Source organism: Syngnathus scovelli, chromosome 7, assembly GCF_024217435.2.
Source record: "Syngnathus scovelli strain Florida chromosome 7, RoL_Ssco_1.2, whole genome shotgun sequence".
NCBI lineage: Eukaryota > Metazoa > Chordata > Actinopteri > Syngnathiformes > Syngnathidae > Syngnathus > Syngnathus scovelli.
In genome coordinates this window covers 175,020-195,793 of record NC_090853.1, presented here as the reverse complement: position 1 = coordinate 195,793, position 20,774 = coordinate 175,020, and the positions used below count along the sequence as shown (strand labels likewise).

General features: G+C 57.2%; 6 protein-coding genes across 12 annotated transcripts; 3 read left to right on the top strand and 3 right to left on the bottom strand.

The window, feature by feature from the left end:
* Nucleotides 1-7: 7 nt before the first annotated feature.
* Nucleotides 8-1,137, bottom strand: polr2d (RNA polymerase II subunit D). Its single transcript, XM_049726054.2, has 4 exons — nt 919-1,137; nt 452-632; nt 269-364; nt 8-192 (listed from the first exon to the last, which is right to left on the bottom strand). Exons 1-4 carry the CDS (start codon nt 989-991, stop codon nt 114-116), a joined length of 429 nt encoding a protein of 142 aa, XP_049582011.1. The 5' UTR covers nt 992-1,137; the 3' UTR covers nt 8-113.
* A 384-nt stretch (nt 1,138-1,521) lies between these two features.
* atg16l1 (ATG16 autophagy related 16-like 1 (S. cerevisiae)) lies at nt 1,522-7,900 on the top strand. Of its 3 annotated transcripts, none has more exons than XM_049726005.1 (20): nt 1,522-1,685; nt 2,136-2,247; nt 2,652-2,745; nt 2,839-2,950; nt 3,314-3,387; nt 3,457-3,526; nt 3,745-3,926; nt 4,003-4,068; nt 4,149-4,235; nt 4,324-4,383; nt 4,472-4,574; nt 4,646-4,751; nt 5,256-5,326; nt 5,736-5,807; nt 6,406-6,526; nt 6,601-6,706; nt 6,776-6,925; nt 7,002-7,049; nt 7,131-7,232; nt 7,353-7,900. In XM_049726005.1, exons 2-20 carry the CDS (start codon nt 2,142-2,144, stop codon nt 7,444-7,446), a joined length of 1,824 nt encoding a protein of 607 aa, XP_049581962.1. In that variant the 5' UTR covers nt 1,522-1,685; nt 2,136-2,141; the 3' UTR covers nt 7,447-7,900. The 3 variants fall into 3 exon arrangements, with proteins under 3 accessions (XP_049581962.1, XP_049581961.1, XP_049581963.1); XM_049726004.1 differs by having other exon boundaries at nt 1,522-1,689; XM_049726006.2 differs by lacking the exons at nt 1,522-1,685; nt 2,136-2,247 and having other exon boundaries at nt 2,658-2,771.
* A 13-nt stretch (nt 7,901-7,913) lies between these two features.
* Nucleotides 7,914-8,357, bottom strand: LOC137840457 (adiponectin-like). Its single transcript, XM_068651362.1, has one exon. It carries the CDS (start codon nt 8,355-8,357, stop codon nt 7,914-7,916), a length of 444 nt encoding a protein of 147 aa, XP_068507463.1.
* A 46-nt stretch (nt 8,358-8,403) lies between these two features.
* Nucleotides 8,404-9,991, bottom strand: LOC125971848 (complement C1q and tumor necrosis factor-related protein 9). Its single transcript, XM_068651332.1, has 5 exons — nt 9,846-9,991; nt 9,338-9,638; nt 9,174-9,254; nt 8,709-8,789; nt 8,404-8,624 (listed from the first exon to the last, which is right to left on the bottom strand). The coding sequence occupies exons 2-5, from the start codon at nt 9,624-9,626 to the stop codon at nt 8,404-8,406; spliced, it is 672 nt and encodes a 223-aa protein (XP_068507433.1). The 5' UTR covers nt 9,627-9,638; nt 9,846-9,991.
* An 816-nt stretch (nt 9,992-10,807) lies between these two features.
* On the top strand, nt 10,808-15,002 carry LOC125972359 (protein Atg16l2). 3 transcript variants are annotated; one of them, XM_049726002.2, is made up of 17 exons: nt 10,808-10,958; nt 11,234-11,355; nt 11,470-11,543; nt 11,636-11,887; nt 11,980-12,045; nt 12,189-12,248; nt 12,316-12,375; nt 12,572-12,680; nt 12,872-12,977; nt 13,149-13,219; nt 13,303-13,374; nt 13,468-13,582; nt 13,655-13,760; nt 13,972-14,124; nt 14,245-14,292; nt 14,350-14,451; nt 14,651-15,002. In XM_049726002.2, exons 1-17 carry the CDS (start codon nt 10,850-10,852, stop codon nt 14,742-14,744), a joined length of 1,719 nt encoding a protein of 572 aa, XP_049581959.1. In that variant the 5' UTR covers nt 10,808-10,849; the 3' UTR covers nt 14,745-15,002. The 3 variants fall into 3 exon arrangements, with proteins under 3 accessions (XP_049581959.1, XP_068507431.1, XP_049581960.1); XM_068651330.1 differs by having other exon boundaries at nt 11,234-11,543; XM_049726003.1 differs by lacking the exon at nt 11,234-11,355 and having other exon boundaries at nt 10,817-10,958.
* Nucleotides 15,003-15,199: 197 nt separating this feature from the next.
* arrb1 (arrestin, beta 1) lies at nt 15,200-20,772 on the top strand. 3 transcript variants are annotated; one of them, XM_049726026.1, is made up of 17 exons: nt 15,200-15,308; nt 15,621-15,778; nt 16,849-16,879; nt 16,959-17,019; nt 17,088-17,132; nt 17,203-17,399; nt 17,584-17,643; nt 17,798-17,865; nt 17,970-18,105; nt 18,192-18,276; nt 18,366-18,438; nt 18,661-18,798; nt 18,906-18,989; nt 19,092-19,115; nt 19,352-19,425; nt 19,489-19,537; nt 20,182-20,772. In XM_049726026.1, the coding sequence occupies exons 2-17, from the start codon at nt 15,759-15,761 to the stop codon at nt 20,279-20,281; spliced, it is 1,245 nt and encodes a 414-aa protein (XP_049581983.1). In that variant the 5' UTR covers nt 15,200-15,308; nt 15,621-15,758; the 3' UTR covers nt 20,282-20,772. The 3 variants fall into 3 exon arrangements, with proteins under 3 accessions (XP_049581983.1, XP_049581982.1, XP_049581981.1); XM_049726025.1 differs by having other exon boundaries at nt 17,946-18,105; XM_049726024.1 differs by having other exon boundaries at nt 17,943-18,105.
* Nucleotides 20,773-20,774: the final 2 nt, after the last annotated feature.

Genomic DNA, 20,774 nt, shown 5'->3' with positions numbered 1-20,774 from the left:
CTGCTCCTCAACTTAAAGACACTCTTTTATTCTTAGCAAAAACATTTCAAAGAAGGAAAATGAGTCAAAACATTGGTCGCTCCGCAGCCGTCCGCCTGTCTGTCCGGCCGGCCTCAGTACTGGAAGCTTCTCTTCGTCTGGATGTCATCCAGAATCTGCTGCAGCTCCTCGTCTTCAAAGCGTCCTTCCAAGCTACATTGGACACACCCAAATCAAACAATCACGGCGTCGGGTCAAAATGGATTGGAGCGGGAGGTCCGCTGCTCACCTGGGGATCAGGGCCTTGGCTTCTTCGGCCGCTTCGGGACACAAGTTGGCCAGACTGGCCAACTCAAACTTGTGAAGCTTTTTCTGGAGGAGAAGGCTGCAGGCCCAGAGCAAAACAAAACATTCACAACCTAATTTTGCAATGCGTGGTGAGCAAAACAGGCCAGGCCAGACCGGACCGGACCTGCGCACGGCCGTGATGGTCTCTCGATTCTTGAAGCGGCTGAAGCGCACGGTGTAGTTGAGGGTCTTCATGAAGACCTCGGAGAGCTCCTGCTCGTCCTCGGCGCTCTCGTTCTGTTGCTTGCGGTGCTCCAGCAACATGCGCACCTCCGAGTTCAGCAGAGTCTCGGAATTCTCAAACTCTGAAACGCAGAGACAGCGATGGAATCCAACTCGTGTGCTTTTGCCACAGTCTGCCGTTGAAAACACCCATTTTAAATATTTCCAAAAAGATGCTAGCTGACGGCTTGGAGCAAACGGTGGCAAAAGGCGAGTCACTTCTTCAACAAAGTGTCTCATTAGCGACTTGTTGTTTTGCACAAGCCTCACGAAAAGAGATTTCCCCCGCAAACAGAAGGAGAAAAGAGGACGATCCCACGGCACGCGCGCGCGCACGCACACACACAAAAGGACATGTCGAGTTTGAACCTTTGGGAAAGAGCAGCTGCGAGGCGTCTTCTTCTACATCGCCGACATGCGGCGTTGAACCCGCGGCCGCCATCCGACGAGGAGCGGCGCTGACCGGCCGCCGGGAGAACAACGAGCGAGGCCAACGTGGATGTGCAACAACAAGTCGCCAGAGTCGCCGGAGGGACGCGTCTGCTGGCTGCAAAAAATACAAGCGGAAAAGCCGGTCTGAAATCGAGCTTGGCTTCCGCCTCATTTCTAATGCAGTAGCGCCACCAGGCGGCCGGCGGCCACCTACCCACAACACTATAACATGCATGAATAATAATCAAATAATGCCAGGGACGTAAATACAAATTAAGAAACTGGGGAACCTAATTTCAAAGTTTTAACAAAGTTATTATTATTATTTATTATTTTTTTATTTTTTTGGGCGAAACTCTTTCCACAGATTTCATAAACGCTCCAAAAACGGAAAAGGCGCGCCCTCCACCAGAGCCAAAATGGATCAGAAGAAACATTGAAAACATTCAAATGGGAACCTAATTTCAAAGTTTTAACAGTTTATATGTTTCCTATTTTTGAATGTCCAACTCTGGGTAAACGCCCCCAAAACGACGTCATTTTCACGCGACCCGGCGCTGAAGAAGCGCACCTCCCTCCCACCAGAGCCAAAATGGATCCGAGGCGCAGTAAGCAAATTGAGGGAAGTCGTGTTGACTCGGAAATGAAAGGGAACATTTTGACGGGCTAAAGAACCAAGTTAAACAACTTCTTTAACGACGCAGGTAGGTAGGTATCAATCTCATCTGACGACGTCGGAGGCTACTTGTGCTCTTGAAGGATGTTTGCGGCTACTTTAGCATGCTAACTAGTTGAGTCACGTCTCTTTGCGTTCCCTTTTTGTCGAAAGAGGCACCAAATACACGCGCTTCTTTGCCTCCTTGTCATGTTCGTTCTGAAGAGATCCCATTTTTATTAAGAATTTGCTTGACCTGAACGTGACGTCAACAAAGTTCTGCTGCTCCCACAACACGTGACAGACATTCTGCCAAACATCTCAACTCGGAACGTCCTCTTCTGCGGTCGGTAGTGATGGGCAGCAGAAAGGATGAAGCGACGTACATTGACGATTGAAGACGCATTTCCTTCAGCCCACCCCTCTTGTACCGTCGGAGTGTTTTCCAAATGCAATCTTTCCACCAACGAAGAATGCTCGTTCGTGTTTGTGCGTTCAGGCGGCCATGGCGCAGCGACGCGGCGCCTGCACGTGGAAGCGACATATCTGCGAGCAGCTCAAGCTTCGCGACCGTCTGCAGCGGCACGGCTTCGAGGAGCTCGTCCATCAGTGTGAGTGTCGTCGCCAGGCTGGAATTGCGACGCCTTCGACGGCTGCGGACCTCACACCGCGATCAAACGTGCATTTTGTCTCCTTTTTTGCTTGAACAATTGACGATTGTTTGAACAAGTATGTGGATTCAGGCACGGAAAGTCACAATGAGCAAATGTGCTTCGGCATCCATGTTCGGGCTCCTTTTAAACTTTCAAAGATGACTCGGCTTGCTCTTCGTGGCAGTTTCTCAGCAGATGGCTTCAAATTTGTGAAAGGGCAAACGTGACGTCACGTTAGCTGACTGCGTGACGTCGCGTTAGCTGACTACGTGACGTCGCGTTAGCTGACTGTGTACGTGCAAAAGTACCAACGGACAAATGCCCGTCGACTCAAGTCACAAAGACCACGGCGCCCGTTTCAGACAATCGTCTGCTGGAGAAGTCGGATCTGCGCGCCGTCCTGTCGGAGCGCTACCAGGCGGACAAGTACGAGGTCGCACGAGGACACGATGCCACGTGAGCGCCGCCGTCGGCGACCAAAGGTGTTCCCCCCCTCCCTTGTCGCCGTGCCTCTTTGTTTGGCTGAGCGGGTGTCTGGCTCGCTCGCAGGGCGGCGACGGACGGGGGTCGCGGCGACGCGCTAGTGCTGCAGCAGGAGATGGCCGTCATGAGGATCCGCCATCAGGAGGAGCTGACAGAGCTGCACAAGAAACGAGGAGAGGTGGGTGGTTGGGTGTGTGCTTGCGCCACGCCACGCACGTGCTTTTGGTCAAGGGGGCCGGGCCGGGCCGGGCCGGGCCGCGCGCATAGTGTTTGGAACAGCCCGCTGGTGCCAGCCATTTCATTTGTATTTTGAAAGGCCCACTCCTAAATGAATGGGCAAAATGATTGAGTGGCGTGAAAAAGTGCAATCCTAAGTGTTTTCAGCGAGGCAAGATGGCTGCCTTCAGCTGGCAGTGCAGCGCAGCGCAGTAGCGGCCCAGCTCAGCGCCGTGCTGTCAAAGGCAATGCCCGCACAAAGAAAAGAAGCTGCCGCTTTCCCATTCCTTAAGCTGTTTTTTGTGGCTCTCGTCCCGCCCTGCAGCTGGCGCAGACCGTCATCGAGCTCAACAACCTGATCCAGCAGAAGGACAAGGAGATTCAAAGCAATGAGGCCAAGTCGGTAGCCGTGCGCACGAGTCGCCCCCTAGGGGCCGACCGCCCCTGACCGCCGCTGCCTTCTTTCAGGATGCTGGAGTACCAGCAGCAGACGGCCGCCCTGGAAGGAGACTGTCGAGATCTCAACAGCCGCCTGCAGGTTAGGGGCATGATATGCCACCCTTTCCTCACTTGTTTTTGGGGCCCTGGACGCCTCTTTCGAGAAAAAGGCCTCGGCGCTAGCTAGCCTTCGCTGGGGTTTGCATCCCAGCGTACGCGGAGGCCGGCGTCGGCCGCTGTGCGTCATCGATCGTCTTTGGTGTCCGTCTGTCGGATTTGTAGCGACCAGACTTGTAGGCTCGCCGTTGTGTCGCGCAGGACCTGGAGCGAGCCAACCAAACTCTGAAGGACGAGTACGACGCCCTGCAGATTACCTTCAGTGCCCTGGAGGAGAAACTGAGGAAGACCACGGAGGACAACCAGGAGCTGGTTTCGCGCTGGATGGCCGAGAAGGCTCAGGAAGCCAACCGGCTCAACGCGGAGAACGAGAAGGACAGCAGGTTGGAGGGAAGCGTGCTCGCTCACTCAACGCCAGATGCAGCGGTGCCACTCCCTCTTTGTGCCCCCTCCCTTCAGACGGCGACAGGCCAAACTGCAGAAGGAGCTGGCGGATGCCGCCAAAGAACCGCTCCCCGTCGACCCGTGGGTGAACCGGTCACGTGGGTGGAGGCGCCGCCCTCCCGCCCGCCCGCCCGCCTGCGCTCACTTGTTTTTCTCCTCAGTGACGACGACATTGAAGTTCTGGCCGAGGATGCCGGCAAGGCGGGAGGCGAGCAGCCGCAAGGGCGAACGCTCGGCCGAACTCCCAGGTCAGCTTACGTCGCCTTTGACAAAAAGCAAAGCACGCCTTGTTGTCGAAGGTGCCATGTGAATTGAAGTTGAGGTTTTGTCTTTCAGCAAGAAAATCTCCCAGATGCCCCCTGGTGGTCTGCTGGACTCCATCTCCAACATCTTCGGGTGGGTGGACACGCGCGTCACCGTGGTGTATTTGCGTGACCTTCCCGTCCGTGGCTCTCCGATGCACGCCGGTCGTTGTCGTCGGCAGGCGGCGAGGCGCAAACTCCTTGAGTACGTCTCCGGAAACCAGCGAAGTGCCGCCGGGGGCCAGCGTGGACGTTCGAGTCCCGTCCACAGCGCTGCATGTTTTCGTGAGTACCTTTCCTTTCGCTCTCTCTGGCTGTATGTGAGTGTTTGACTGCCTGTGCTGGGTTTTGTCCAGGAAGCGCACGACGGCGAGGTGAACGCCGTGCGCTTTGGCCCCGGCTCGCGGGTCTTGGCAACGGGAGGCATGGACCGCAGGGTGAAGCTGTGGGAGGTGGTGTCAGGTGGGTGGCGCACGCACGGACGGACGGACGGACGGGCAGGCAGGGGCACGCATGCACGCACAGGCGTTGGGGCCGCCGCTCCATGGTCGATGATGAACAGTAAAAGGTCTGATTCCCCACAATTCCCTCCCGGCCGGCCTGCCGGCACGCTTTGGAGGCGCGACGTGCCGGCGTCCTCACGCCTGGCTCACACTGACGGGAAGTGACAACATTCGGAGCCCGAGTGCAGATCTTTCCGGGCTCCTCGTGATCACCTCCGACAAGAACAAATTGAAAAGAGCCAAGCTGAGCGTCGGTCCCGGGAGGGGCGGGGCCAATGATCTCCAGTTTTCAACCTGAGACCTTGGTCGCTTTTGCGCAACTGGCGCCGCGCACGTTGCACTTTGTGGGAATAATTGAAGCCCGTTTGTTAGTTTGAGTTGTCCATTCGTGGGTGACACATTTGACTTGAAAGCAGGTGTCTGACCCGCCCGCGCACGTGGGCGTGTGCATGTGTGCGCGCAGGTCGCTGTGAGCCCAAAGGAGCGTTGACCGGCAGCAACGCTGGAATCACCAGCATCGAATTTGACAGCACAGTAAGTGTGGTTGGTGGGCGCAAAGCTCTTTGAGCGCTCAAAGCGGGACAGCTACTTTGGCGCGCCATAACGCCGTCAAGCCATCCATTTGAAAAAGTTCACTTGGTAAGAGGCCCAATGTTGTGACTCCTTTGCATGCCTCGCACTGCTGAAAAGAAAAGAGGGAGAAACACCATTGAAATAGCACACCTGCCAACCCGCATCACCTGATAAATGTGTGTGTGTGTGTGTGTGTGTGTGTGTGTGTGTGTGTGTGTGTGTGTGTGTGTGTGTGTGTGTGTGTGTGTGTGTGTGTGTGTGTGTGTGTGTGTGTGTGTGTGTGTGTGTGTGTGTGTGTGTGTGTGTGTGTGTGTGTGTGTGTGTGTGTGTGTGTGTGTGTGTGTGTGTGTGTGTGTGTGTGCGCGCGCAGGGATCCTACCTGTTGGCTGCTTCCAATGACTTTGCCAGTCGCATCTGGACTCTGGATGACTACAGACTGAGGGTCAGTGGCAGGAAAACACACAGCCCAGGTCTTGTCGCCATGCCGCGCCGTGCGTGGGAAGGTTGTTGATTGGTTCAGCACTTGCTAAGTTCGCCCCAGTCCGGGACAAACGAGTCCAGTCGGTCGTACGTCGGCGAGGTCTGTGATGAGAAGTAAAAGGTCTGAACCGGGACGAGCCCCGCCCCCGCGGCTGCCGGGTCGGCTCCCAGCAGCGCCCGCTACCCGTCGCGTTCCGACAGTCAGGCGGCGCCGGTCCGGGATCTGCTGACAACGACGGATGCGAGGTCACGCGCCGCCCGCCGGGAGCGCTCGCGGGACGACCGACCGACCGACATCCTACATGCACCGGAGGGCATCGGGGAGGGCCGGGCCGGGCCACGGGGGCGGGTCCCGCTCGTGATCTCCAATCTTCTGCTGAGACCCTCACGGACGGCGCACGCCATCTTTTTCTTGGCCGCCATTGCGCTCGGGCCCAATATTTGGATCTTCAATCCATCCACCTTGGCACTGTGTGAAAGGGGGGGAGGGGGGTCAGGCAGGGGCTCATTGAGGCGTCCGTCTGTCCATCCATCTGTCCATCCGTCCTTGCTCTCCGCAGCACACACTGACCGGACACAGCGGGAAGGTTCTGTCGGCTCGCTTCCTGCTGGACAACGCTCGCATCGTGTCGGGAAGCTACGACCGAACCCTGAAGCTGTGGGACCTCCGCAGCAAAGTCTGTACGTGACGGTCCGGCGTAGGCGGAGACTCCGCCCCCACCCCGGCCCATCGCTCGCTTGTATCCGTCCGACAGGCATGAAGACGGTGTTCGCCGGCTCCAGCTGCAATGATATCGTGTGCACCGAGCAGTGCGTGATGAGCGGACACTTTGATAAGAAGGTCCGCTTCTGGGACATCAGGTCAGTGAGGCGCAAGCTCCTGCCCGTGGCGTGGCGTGGCAGCGTCACTAGAAGCCGCTTTGCTTCCAGGGCGGAGAGCAGCGTGCGGGAGCTGGAGCTTCTGGGCCGGGTGACATCTTTGGACCTGAACCAGGACCGCAGCGAGCTGCTCACCTGCTCCAGAGACGACCTGCTCAAGATCGTGGATCTGCGCGCCAACGCCGTCAGGCAGACTCTCAGGTCCGACTCGACTGGCCCGGCGTGACGCCGCCGTAGCGTTTGCAAGGCTCACACTCGTCTTGTCCTTCCTCTTCAGCGCCGAGGGCTTCAAGTGCGGTTCCGACTGGACCCGAGTGACTTTCAGGTGGGTTTGACTAAGAAGGAACTTTTTGCGACCCCGCGCTGGAGATTTGTTGTCCTTGGCTTTGGCACACCTTCCTTTCAGCCCCGACGGAAACTATGCGGCCGGCGGCTCGGCGGACGGCGCGCTGTACATCTGGAATGTTCTGACCGGGAAGTTGGACAGAACACTGGAGCGCAGTCACAAGTAAGTCCCCCGATCATTGGAATATGGCGTAACACGCGTGTGGGAAATGTCTGGCTGCCCTTGAATGTGCTTTGGAAGCTTCCTTCCCCATCCAACGCTTCCCCATTGTCGCTCCCGCAGCTCGGCCATCAACGCCGTGTCGTGGTCGCCGTCAGGCGTGTACGTGAGCAGCGTGGAGAAGGGCAGCAAGGCCATCCTGTGGTCCGACATGTGACGGAAGGAAGGACCGGACTCCGTCCCGCCTTCGCCTTTTCTTTTTAATATCCGACGCCAGGCCGATGTCGGCACTCGGCCCGATCGCCCGCCCGCCTGCCGAGTCCAGATCCGGTGGGCTCGGTCGGCCCTGACCCGCCCGTACAAAACGGCGTACTTGCGCCATTACGGGCGGGACCGGCGCTGTCCGCTTGTCAATATCATGTTGACTTTGTGCACATAGCAAGTGATTAAAGACGTCCAAGCCACCCTGGACCGGCTCTCGACCGAGAAGCACAAAGTGCAGGCGCGGTGGCGCCGTGGGCACCTTCGAGCTGCGTCCAGCAGCTTCGTGCCTTCATGAAAGTCCGCGCAAACCTATTATCCGATTTTATTTTCAATTGTATTTTCATGTATTGATTGGTTGTGGCATTTGAAATGCAAAGTGGCGTGCTGAAGATGCAACATTGATCAAACTTGCTGTAGTCTTTATTTGCTGAAGAGGAAGGCCAGGTTGCAGGTGTCCGGATAAAGCAGGAAGCCCGAGAAAGTACTGGCCCCCTCGCCTCCGGCGTACATGCCGTTGCTCAGCTCGTCCTTGACCTGGATCCAGACCCGGTCGCCCCGCCCCAGGTGAAGGACCACCGAATGAGAGGCGGTGCCGAGCACGTCGGCGTCCGTGGTCTTGACCACGGGAACAAAGTTCCGAAAGAGTCCCACTTTGAGGACGCGCCGGTGTACCGTCAAGTGGTAGCTGAAGACGTAAGTGCCGTTGACGGGCGCCGCGTACATGCCCGACCTGGGGTCGTAGCTCCCCTGGACGTTGTACAGCACCGTGGCGAACGCCACCGGGGACCGCGGCCGAGGGTAGCTGGACGCCAGCTGGGCGGCAAAGGCCGACTGCACGCTGGGCATACAGGGACCCGGGAGCATGGTGCTCCCCGGCTCCCCGCTCCCCCTTCTTTCCCACGTCGCCGTCTCATCCGTGGGTGCAGTTGCACTCCCCCCGGGGGCCGCTCTCTCCCTTGGACCCGGGCGAACCGGGGTCACCCGTGTCCCCCTTAAGGCCTTTGGTCCCTGCCGCTCCCGGTCGACCTCTGGGGCCCAGAGCGGCGTGGCAGACTTCCGGACAGGCGGCGCGCTCTCCTTTTGGCCCCGGCTCACCTGGGAGACCCTGGAAACCCAGCTCCCCTTTCTCACCTGCGCTATCAAAGAGAGCCGCTAAGGGACGGATGGCAAGAAGAAGACGCTTCAAATCAAATGGGAAGTCGGCTGCGACCGAACCTTTGAATCCCCGCTCTCCGTCGGGTCCCACTAAACCCGCGAGTCCCGGGCGTCCTCTCGCTCCCTCGTCTCCTTTCTGTCCTACGTGAGGACAAAGACGACGAGTAAGGCCTCAGCTGACACCAGCGCTCGCATCGTAAACCAAAGAAACGGTACAATCTCAAATGTACGTATGTACGTACGTGTGAGTCCAAATCAATGTTGAGTGTCACGCAAGAGCTGCTGATTTTTAGTTGGGTGCATTTGCCTGAAAGCTTAGCTCAGGTTTTCATAACCTGTTCCCAAAGCTCACCAAATTGGTACAACAATCCAACTGGACATTTTCTGCCACAAACAAAATGTTTGTTTTGATGACATCCACTGAAACGGGTACCAGGAGTGACTGTTGACATGATCTGATACCGGAGTCGACTCTCGCAGCAAGCGGTGGCCCAAATGAAACCTCTGTGAGTGAGCAGGTAGTACCTTTGATTCCTGGCCGTCCCACAAAACCCGGCGGCCCTCTGAATCCCGTCATGCCGCGGCGTCCCGGACTACCCGGGCGACCTGAGGGAGGAGGGCACAGCGTTATCACCTTGACTGACTGACTGACGGACGGATGGATGGATGTTTGCCGTTGAGGGTCTCACCGGGCTGACCCCGGTCTCCCCGGTCCCCTTTGGCTACGGAGGCGCAGCCGACGCAGTGACAAAACCAGGGCGCGTCCTGCGGGGCGGCGCCCACCTGCGTCAGCGTCCGGCACCGATCCTCCACGTCGCCCGCCGTGGGAAAGGTGGCGTTGCCGGAGTAGAAAAGTCCCTCCGGGCCCGTCGGGAGCCAGGGGAGGTCAAAGGGTGCCTCCGGGTCGTCCTCGGCGATGGGCATCACCGTGGCGACGGGGAGCACCAGCAGCAGGAAGTAACCACGAGCGGTCGTCATATGATCTGGAGACTTGGCAAATGACAAATCCGAGTTACGAGCCGCCCTCCGCCGAGTTTCTCGTTTTTCCACTAAAATGAAGGTTTTTCCCCCTCGTTGTTCTCCCAGATTGTTTTTATTTGTAATCTCGCTTTCTGACATCTCTTTTGTTCATTTCCTTCCCCTGCATGCGTGCACGTGAGAACGCGAATTGTGCCGATGTGGAGTGGACTCACTTACCGCTCAGCGTTTGGGATCGGCAGGCCTGCCTCGCTTCTGCTGCCCAGCTGAAAGGAGCTGGCCGCGCGTTTTTAAGGAGGCGGAACCGAGCCTAGCCTGGTCAGGGGCTGCGTGACCTCCTTCGCCACAATACACGCAGGTGTCACATGACACACACTCCCACACGTCTTTGCATCACACCAAAACAAACAAAGGGAAAATCTCGGTGCGTTCTTTTGCTTGCTGCCATAGAATCCCCGCTGACCTACTTTTGTGCCAGCAAATGCGAATGACGGATGGACGGACGGACGGACGGACGGCAGGCAGGCAGGTAGGCCGGCCGGCAGGCAGGCCGTCGGATCGATGACCGCACGGATGAACTCAATCAAGTCGGTGAAATGTGCCACCTGCATGCACACAGGGTGGCCTGCTCTTTTCACGTCACAAGTTTTGAAGTCGCTCTTCACAGCCCCACATTTAAATGTGTGTCGCCGGCGGGTTTCAGGTTGCCTTCTCTCGCGTGGGAAGTGGGACCGTCCTATATCCCACACATCAAAAGAGGTCAGCTGCATGGCGTCCTCATGCATCGCTATCCGACCCCGACTCCACATCGTCATCTTTGTCGCCCCGGGGAGGTGCATGGCCGTCCGTCCGTTTTGCGCTCAAGTGTCCTCGTTTGGATGCCGGCCAGACGAGCCGACTCATAGCCGAGCCGAGCCGAGCCGAGCCAAGCCGAGCTGACTCAAAGCCGAGCCGAGCCGAGGCGAGGCGAAATCCCTCCGCCGCAGACCCCACCCCCACCTTCCACATTAGAATGTTCCGCAAACAAAATTTTCCCCGATGAAAGACTCGGATTTTGGAGTTTCACTTTAAAAGCGGAAGTCTGCGCTCATTGGCCGACAGTGTCATACAGGAAAAACAAAGCAAAGCAACTTCGGCAGACCGAAGAAAGTTGGACGAAGTCCGCGCCTGACTTGCGGCGTGGACTGCATCCAGGCCGCCCGAGAACTCGTGTGAGCTGAGCCATGAAGGACACCGCGGCGGACGGCGAGCTGTGGAAGGGCCACGTCGTCCAGCAGCTGCGCCGCCGAGACCGGGAGCAGCACCACACGTTCCGAGACCTCGTCTGCGCCTGTAAGCTCTTCTGCAATCGCTTCGCTTCGCTTCGCTTTGCTTTGCTTTGCTTTGCTTTGCTTTGCTTTGCTTTGCTTGCCTCGTTCAAATGTGATTTTCACAAAGCATCTGATTGCAAAATCCATTTGAATTGGATTCAAGCGCTCGTTGGCAATGTTGGCCCGCCTGTTGCTTGCCGCGCGTAATTGGCGTTCGCTCGCTGCAAGCGATTGCTATCAAATATGCCGGTCGCGCCAGTCGGGTGGCTTTCCACGCTCACTGCGGCCTTCTTTCAGACTCTCGGCTGCTGGACAGAGGGGGCGCGAGCGACTGGTTGCCGGCGGCGAGCTGCGGCGCCGTGGTCTGGTCCTCGCGTGCGCGTGCGCGCGTGCAGCAGCTTCACAAGGCCGCCGGAGAGGTCAACGCACGACGCACGACGAACGACGCCAGCACAGTCACTCGCTCGCGATCTGCCGCTTCTTTCACATTTTTTTTTTTTTTTCAACAGTCCCCCTTTTTGATTGTCTTGCAGTTGGCGTGTCAAGTGGTGGAGAAGCAGCAGCAGATGACAATCAAAGACAGCCTTTTGGATGGTCAGCGGGACAGGTATAAATAAAAAAAAAAAAGAAGATTCCATCGACAGGTCGTTGCGGTGTTTGCAAAAGCAATATCTCCACCGACTTGTCTCTTGCTGGCAGGCTGCTGCAAGGCGAGCGCGGCCTGGCGGACGCGCGGCAGCTCCGCCAGCAGCTGTGCCTTCGGGCACAGCGGCTGGAAGTGGAGAACGGGCTGCTAAAGAGCAAGTACGACGCCCTGATGGAGCGCCAGCGGCGGGCCGAGCGGCGTCTCAGGGAGGAGAAGCTCCGGGGAAGCGGCCTGCTGGAGGACGTGATGGCGCTCAAGCGGCAGGCGGCCGCGCGCCTCAACCGGCGAAACGACAGACGCTCCAGGTGCGGCGGCTCGGCTTCCGTTCTTCTCCTCCTGCTCCCGCTTGTGGACGTCAAGTCCAAGCCACCGTGCGTGTGCTGCTTTTGTGACTCAGCGTTCAAGACGCCAGCCAGCAGAAAGATCTGCAGACGGCTGCCAGCTCGATGGTCACCGCCGACGGGTGAGGCCTTCCCCCGGCGTCAGGCAGCGCCTAGATGGGGCAAAGAAAAGCCCTAAAATGTGGAGCTCAAATGATCCCTGCCCGCTCTAAGTATGCTGGCTGGCGCTTCTGCTCCCTCTCCCAAGCGTTTGTGTGTTTTGCAGCTGGACGTGTTTAGCACCCGGCAAAAAGTTGGCAGAAAAAGGTCAAGAAGGTCTCTTGAGGTGAGCTCCCCGAATTGGAAAAGAACTTTTCACACTGCGCGAGATCACAAGGCGTTGTCTTTCTCAGATCTGCTCCGGCTTCCCGAAACTCTCTGAGGGTCCCGGCGTCCATCAGAGAACTCTTTGAGTGAGCCCTAACCCTCTTTTGAAAGTCAGACAAAAGCACAAGCAGCTTTGTGGAGGATAAGGTCGCCGGCCTGGCATCCAGAGTCGAAACATGGACCTGGAATGAGGCTCAGCCCAAAACCAAATTGGATTTAGGCTGAGTCCCATGGGCGGGGCCACCCCGGCTCATCGGGGCTAACACTGAGCGCTGTCTACAGGAGGAGAAGGGGCCAGTCTGAGTGCGCTCCAGAAGAACAAGAGGAGCCGGCGCGCCCCGTCGGAGTCCCCGCGTCGGCAAGACTTCCCGGCCGGGCCCTGCACGTCCTGGTAAGGTCTCGTGAGCCCCGCTTTCCTCCTTCTCCCCCAAAGCCGCCCGACGTCTCTCGAGAGGAGGCCTTCCTTCCTTCCTCCCTTCCTTCCTTCCTGGCCGGCCAGTCGCAAACGGACGCCGACAAAGAGGACGGCACACGTTTGTTAGCTTAGCTGCACAAAAGGAAAGCTGCTCTTTGATTTGACAGGAAGCTCACGAGCAGGGTGTCAACACGGCAGCGTTCTGCTCCAGCTCTGCCCTGCTGGCCAGCGCGGGAACCGACAGAGTGGTCAAAGTGTGGGAGGTCCGAGCAGGTTGGCCTTCCTTCCTTCCTTCCTTCCTTCCTTCCTTCCTTCCTTCCTTCCTTCCTTCCTTCCTTCCTTCCTTCCTTCCTTACCAAAAGACAAGCTCCGGTGCTGCCCCGACATCCCGCTGACCGGTTTGGATTGCCGACGCCGACCGGTTTCTCTTGCCGATGCCTTCAGGTACCCTCAGACACCAGACCACCTTGGACGGGAGCACGGAGGGTCTGACCTGCGTCCAGTTTGACCCCACGGTGAGTAGCGCCTTTGACCTGGTTGCCTGAGACCTCTGACCCCGGCTCATCAAAAATCCTGCCCGCCCGCCCGCCATCGGCAGGGTCACCGAATTCTGGCGGGCTCCTACGACAAATCGGCTTTGCTGTGGTGTTTGGATCACCCGGTTGCCAAGGTAACGCTCGGGCGAGAGCCTGACTTGACCAACTGCGGATGGCCGCGTGTTTGCATCTGACTCAGTGTGTGTGACGGACCGCGTGCGCATCAGCTGACCCTGACGGGCCATAGCAGGAAGGTGACGGCGGCTCGCTTCAGCGGTCATCAAGTGGTGACGGGAAGCGCCGACGGGACCGTCAGGATATGGGACCTCCAACGCGCCGCCTGTATGTGCTGACCCATGGCCGGCCGCCCGCCCGCTTGCTGGGCTCACTAACGCGCCTCGCCCGGTCCTTCAGGTGTCCACTTGGCCCGAGTGGCATCCTTCTGCAGCGATGTGGTCTGCTCGGAAAACGTGGCCATCAGCGGACATTTCGACCACAAGATCCGACTGTGGGACACCAGGTGAAAAAAGACTAAGGGTGCTTTCGGGGAGGCCTGTTCTACCCGAGTGCGTGGCGAGCTTTTGTACAGTCTAACGTGGGAATGTCTGGCGTGGGGCCCCAAATGTGGCCCCAGCGGCGTCTCGCAAGCGCGTGCGTCATTGAGTGCGTCATTGAGTGCGTACGTCATTGAAGGCGTCACCGAGGGCGTGGGACGTGTTGTTTGGCTTCAGGCTGTCCACCTGCGTCCACTGCCTGTCGGTGCAGGGCAAAGTGACATCTTTGGACCTCAGCGCCGACGGCCGGCACCTGCTCAGCTGTTGCCGGGACGACGGGCTGCAGCTGCTGGATGTCCGCAGCTGGAGCCACGGCGGCGCCTCCTTCAGGTGAATGGCATTCCCTCTCTGCCCTGCCCTGCCCTGCCCTGCCCTGCCCTGCCCTGCCCTGCCCAGCCCAGCCCAGCCCGTATTGGCTGAGCTGGCTAACGTGTCGCGCTTTGGGCTCAGAGCGGAAGGCTTCAAATGTGCCAGCGACAGCACCAAAGTGGCCATCAGGTGAGCTTTCCCTCGACTGTCCGCCATGCTTCTTCTTAATGCCCGCCGTCTCGTCAGCCCCGACGCTCGCTTCGTGGCGGCGGGATCGGCAGACGGCGCTGTCTACATCTGGAACGTCCCCGCTGGAAACCTGGAGACGCGCCTGGCTGACAAGCACAGGTACCGTCCGGCCCACGCGCGTTGTTCTTTGGAATTGTGTGGTGTGGTGTGGTGTGGCGTGGCGTGGCGTGGCGTGGCGTGGCGTGGCGTGGCGTGCCGCCCTGCCCTGCCCTGCCCTGCCCTGCCCTGCCCTGCCCTGCCCTGCCATGCCCTGCCCCACCCCGCCCCTCCTTAACCTGCTTCTGCTTTGATTCTCCAGCGCGTCCGTCAGCGCTGTCTGCTGGTCGCCGTCCGGCGAGTACATGGCAAGTGTGGACAAAAAGGGACGGGCCGTCCTCTGGAGTGACATCTGAAGGAATTTTTTTGAGATGTTTTGGTTCTGGTCAGCGATTATTGATACGCCGTTTGCCCGCAACTGAAATTGAGACGGTTAACACTTGACCAACGAGTCAATGTTAAGTTGTTGCTTCCCTTTCAACGTTAGTCTCGTTTCTTTCTTTTTTAAGTGTAACTCTATTTGTGATGGTTTGTTGACACGTTTTGTGACTTTTAAAATGACTTTTAGCATCTGTTGTGCAATGTGAGCAATAATAAAAGAACAAGAAAAAGTGTGTCACTTTTTTGTGTTTTTCTTCCCTTTCCTTCAATTGTTGGCTTCAAGATGACAAATGAAGTCCAAGCCAAGCTTGACTTGGGGGATTTTGCAGTCGTGTGAATGCTTGCATTTTATCTTTATGTTGAGGGGATGGGAGGGGAGCCGCTGCCCTGCCCTGCCCTGCCCTGCCCTGCCCTGCCCTGCCCCGCCCTGATCCCGCCCTGCCCGCGTGTGCCTCCTTTACGCACCTGATTTGAGTAACCGTCACGGCTCGCTGACGAGCTGATCGTCGGAACCGGCAGCAAGTAACGCTATCGATCAGGTGAGACCGGATGTCGTGCGCCGCGAGCTTGGGGTCGCGCCCAATCGGTCGGCGAGCCTGGCTGGCGTGAGTCCGAGAGCGACGCACGCGCTGGCCGCTCCGCTGTGCGTGCCGGGCGGCACCCGAACCCTCTGCCGGCCAGCCGGCCGGCCAGCCGCGCTTCCAAAACGCCCACCTGTTGTCGCGTGGCAGCTTGACGCTGTCACACGCAGTTCGGCCGGCGTCAAAAACTTCATGCGGCCAGCAGGTGGCGACATTGTTAACGCTCTCTCCTCTGATCATGTGACTACAGAGAACACTTCCTCCCTTCAGTTTCCACGGTGACGGGATCCCTCCTCCTCCTCCTCCTCCTCGTCGTCGTCGTCCTCCTCCTCCTCCTCCTCCTCCTCCTCTTCCTCCCATTCTCATCATCTTCGGTGTGTCCACTTGCTCGTCATCGTTGGCATCAGGATGGCAGATAAAGGAACCAGGTAGCTTTGTGTGTGCGCGCGCGTGTGTGTGTGTGTGTGCGCGCGCGCGCGAGTGTGTGTGTGCGCGCGCGTGTGATCATGTGATCCCCGATTGGTTGGAAATCCTCCATGCGTGTTTTTTCTTACGTACTCAATCGTGCAGTGATAGGAGGCGACACATTTCAAACTTGATGTCAAATGGTGTGTGTGACGTCATCGTGTCAAACGTGTGTGGGTGTGTGTCGGTGTCGGTGTCTGTGCAGTGTGCACACATGTAGCGAGAGACGTGAGCGCGTAGAAGCTGGTTACCACGACAACGCGGCAGAAACCACACGTCGAGAAAGTCGAGTGAAGTTTTAAAGTCACCTGAAGCGGATGGAATTTCGGAAGTCACTTTGACGTAGGCTTGAGGAGGAAGTGGGGAAAGATTGAAACAAAAGAAAAAAAGAGAAAGAAAATCAGCGGCGCCACCACTGAGCACGTGACTGAGGCGTGAAAAATAGCCTGAAACTATTCCTCTAAATATTTGGAAGCGCGCGCGCGCGTCGTCTGTGTGCATGTTGTTTGCTCAGAGTGTCCAAACGAATTGAGGCATCGCTTGATGAAATCTTGAACCGATTGAGCTCCATTTTGTCGCGCGCGAGCGTTTCAGGCTCTCGACGCAAAGTGCGCTCTCATTTATGCGCTCATCCGTGAAAACGGATTGATTGATTGGTTGATTGGTTGATTGATTGATTGATTGATTGACTGACTGACTGACTGACTGACTGACTGACTGACTGACTGACTGACTGACTGACTGACTGATTGTGTCTTTGTGTGGAATCCCTCCCCAAAAAATAAAAGCCTTCATTTGCTTTGGAAAACAATATTCAACATGTCAGCATGCTGTTGCAATGGTGCTCTGCATTGTACTGCTGCCCCCCAGTGGCCAGGGCACGCACAACGGAAGGAGCAGCATGCTCTTTGAATGGAAGCACAAAGTGTGGCTCAAAGTCAGCACAAGACTGAAGCATTCTAGAGGAAAGATCAGATGGCGAGGCTGTCTTTCAGAACCCAGCCTAATCCCGGACGTATGCTTTCGTTTTCAGAGTTTTTAAAAAAGCCAGTCCCAACGGGAAGGTGAGTGTTCCGCCTTTGCTTTTCGTCGCCGCCGCCGGACGGGCCCGCTTGACCGACCGCCGTGCACGGGTCTCTTCAGCTCACCGTCTACCTGGGCAAGAGGGACTTTGTGGACCACGTGGAGCGCGTGGAGCCCGTCGGTAAGAGAAGCTCCGGGGCGTTTGCGGGCGACGCCGTGCTCAAGCGCTCCCATGCCTTTTCTCATCAGATGGCGTCATCCTGATCGACCCCGAGTACTTGAAGGAGAGAAAAGGTTTGGAGGAGAGCCGGCCGCCGGAGGGTCCCACCGTCCCTTTTGCCGAGACGTCTTTGTTGTCTTGCAGTGTTTGTCACGCTCACCTGCGCTTTCCGATACGGGCGCGAAGATTTGGACGTGCTGGGCTTGACCTTTCGCAAAGATTTGTTTGTGGCCAACGAGCAGGTGTTTCCCGCTCTTGGCGACCAGAAGACCCCCTTGACTCGTTTGCAGGAGCGCCTGATGAAGAAACTGGGAGAGCACGCCTACCCGTTCACATTGCAGGTACGGCCTGAGCGGAGTGGAGCGGAGCCGTGCCGAGCCGAGCCGAGCCGAGCCGAGCCGAGCCGAGCCGAGCCGAGCCGAGCCCAGCAGGCCTCCTTCCTCGCGTCCAAACGCTCCTCCTTGAGGGCCGAGTCTCGCACTCCTTTGTTGGGGTTTGAAGAAGCAGACCCATTTTGTCTTGCAGATCCCTCTCAACCTGCCATGTTCTGTGACGCTGCAGCCGGGCCCGGAGGACACCGGGAAGGTAGCCGCGCTTGTCGACCGACCGCTGGGCTTGCCCCCGTGCCGTTTTGCTCCCGCTTTGTCTGCTGACGGTATTTGGGCAAAAAAATGAAATGAGCCAGCGAGTGTGTGTGTGTGTGTGTGTATGTGTGTGTGTGTGTGTGTGTGTTGTTCAGGCCTGCGGCGTGGACTTTGAAGTCAAAGTGTTTTGTGCGGACAACGCTGAGGAAAAGATCCACAAAAGGTAAAAGGCTTCCGTTCCGGCGCATGCATTATGAATGCCAGTGCATTAGTGGCGCAAAGCGCGATCAATAACATTAGTAGCGGCGGCGGCGACGGCAACGGCAGGAACTCCGTTCGGCTGGTGATCCGCAAGATTCAGTTTGCGCCGGAGAAAGCCGGGCCTCAGCCCAGCGCCGAGATCACCCGCCACTTCCTGATGTCGGACAAACCTCTGCACCTGGAGGCGTCCCTGGACAAGCAGGTGAGCCCAAAAAATGAAGACAGGCAGAGAGAGAGAGAGAGAGAGAGAGAGAGAGAAATTGTGCCGCCATGCCCTCTTGCTTTCAGATTTACTACCACGGCGAGCCCATCAGCGTCAACGTTCACGTCACCAACAACACCAACAAGACGGTCAAGAAGATGAAGGTGTCAGGTACGGAGCCGGCCGGCTCTCGGAGCCTTTGCTCGCCGGCTCTCCGATCCTTTGCTCGTCTCCGCTGACCCTCGCCCCGTCTTTTGCAGTGCGACAGTACGCCGACATCTGCCTCTTCAACACGGCGCAGTACAAATGTCCCGTGGCCTGGCAAGAGTCCGAGTGAGTCCCGGGCATAGTCCAACGCGGGCGGGGCCTGGCCCCTTTTAGAAACGGGGTTGTTAGCTTCCACATCTGAGCGCAAACGTGGCTCGCGGCAACACGGTGGTGGTGGAGGCGGGCGGGCGGGCGGGCGACATTAGTTCCCTCATGTCGATGGAAGGCGGAGATGCGGTCGAGATGTGGCAGAATATCCTCAGGGCCAGCAGCCATTTGTCTTCCCAGTGACGTGGTGGCTTCCAGTTCCACCTTGTGCAAGGTTTTCACCCTGACGCCGTTTCTGTCCAACAATCGAGAGAAACGAGGCCTGGCGCTGGATGGCAAGTTGAAGCACGAAGACACCAACTTGGCCTCCAGCACGCAGTGAGTCGGCCAGAGTGCCTTGTAGTGTTTGCCTACAATGAACCCAAGAAAAACAACATACAGGACAATATTGAGAAAAATCTGACGTCAAGGAACGTTGTGTTCAGGTTGCGGGAGGGCGCCGACAAGGAGATGTTGGGCATCGTGGTGTCGTACAAAGTCAAAGTCAAGCTGCTGGTTTCTCGAGGCGGGTCAGTTTTTTTTCCCCCTTGTCCATGTTAGGCCTCCTAGTGGCCAAAGTCAAATGGCACCAAAGCCACGTGATCATGAGCATGTTTTGTTGTGGTCTGCAGGCTCCTGGGAGACCTGGCCCCCAGGTAAGCTTGCACCTTTCCGTCACAGCGGTCCAAATATCTCTTGAGTTTGCTTTGTTCCAAGGGGATGAAGCCCCTTTTTTTTTTTTTTTTTTTTTTTTTAATGGGAATTGTTGTCAAGTTGCAAATGGTTCTCCAAACAAGCAGATGGCAGACATCTCGGCTGACGCTGCAGGCTGAGTGCAAATCGCACCAATTTGGCCAATTCCAAATTTGTGATCAGCTGTTCTGTTCACCAGTGACGTGTCGCTGGAACTTCCCTTCACGCTGATGCACCCCAAGCCTTGGGAGGAGTCGCTTGACGGCGAAGAGAGTAAGATTTGCCTTGGCGCCTCCTCGCAACGGACATGGGTGTCTCATTTGTTTTGGCTTGCAGCTGCTGACGAAGCCCAGAGCGACACCAACCTGATCCAGTTTGATGCCAAGTAAGCATTGCGTGCATCAAGTGGATGATGGCTTCATGTGTCTGCTGTTGAGATCTGACGTGACACCATGCACTGACATTGTGTGACCAACACATTTCCATCCATCCCTTCTTCTTTGGCAGCTCAGGCTCTAGTTTATCTTGAAACCAAATGTCCAATCTTTAGTCATCTTTCTCCTCTTTTAGTATGTCACAGTATCCCATGGCTAGTGACCAGTGGGCTAATCATGTCCTAACTGTAGTGCCTGCCAAAGCAAAAAGTCGATCTTTTTTGGGGTGATTTCGCGGTCTGTGGTAGACATCAGCGTCCTCGCAGCCCTCAGCTAGCCAAAGTCACGTGACCAAACTCAGCAAACAACTGTGATGTCATTTTTAGTGGACAACGTGTCGCAAAAATCACCCCCCCCCCCCCCCCCCCCCCACACACACACACACACACACACATGCGCTCGCAGGGATGGATCAAAATGGCTCGATTCAACGGCTTTATTCGTTTTTGTTTTTTTTATTTTTTGCTGGAGCACTGTCGATGGAGGTGTCGTTTCACGTGGTCACTCACTCACTCACTCACTCACTCACTCACTCACTCACTCACTCACTCACTCACTCACGTGGGGCTTTTTCTTTGGCTCTCGTGCTCCGTAGCGCTGACGACGACATCATCTTTGAAGACTTTGCCCGTCAGCGGCTTATCGGCGCGAAAGACGACGAGGACGAAGAGGCGGCGGAGGTCAACGACAGATAGAGCCGGCCGGGACGAGCGGGGAAGAGCGGGCGAGAGTGGGGGCGCCGTCCGTCCGTCCGTCCGCCTGCAGGTCCCGCAGGTCCCGGAAACGCTCTGCTCGTTTGTCTCCTCCAACACGCGCGTCTGCCTCGTTAGCTTAGTCGGACGGACGACAACCCGGGCAAAGTTTCGGCGTCATTCCACGGCCGATCGGATTTTGCTTTGAACATCCCCGTGCACGCGCGTTCGCTTTGGCACGGGAGATGGATACGTTTTCATGGTCGGCGCTCGATTGCTTTCCCTGTCGCGTCTCGGAATAGTTGAACGTGCGCGGCTTCATTCCGAAGACCTCTTACGTCGGGGGGGTGTTGAAACCAGTTCGCGTCTTGCACCCGAACAGGGGACACAACTTAATCAATAGCGTCAAATGATCGCCAGGTCGATACATCTCGTCAAGTAACCGCTCTTTGTACCTACATGCGGGTGGATCCAAATAAAGCACGTTCATGTTACG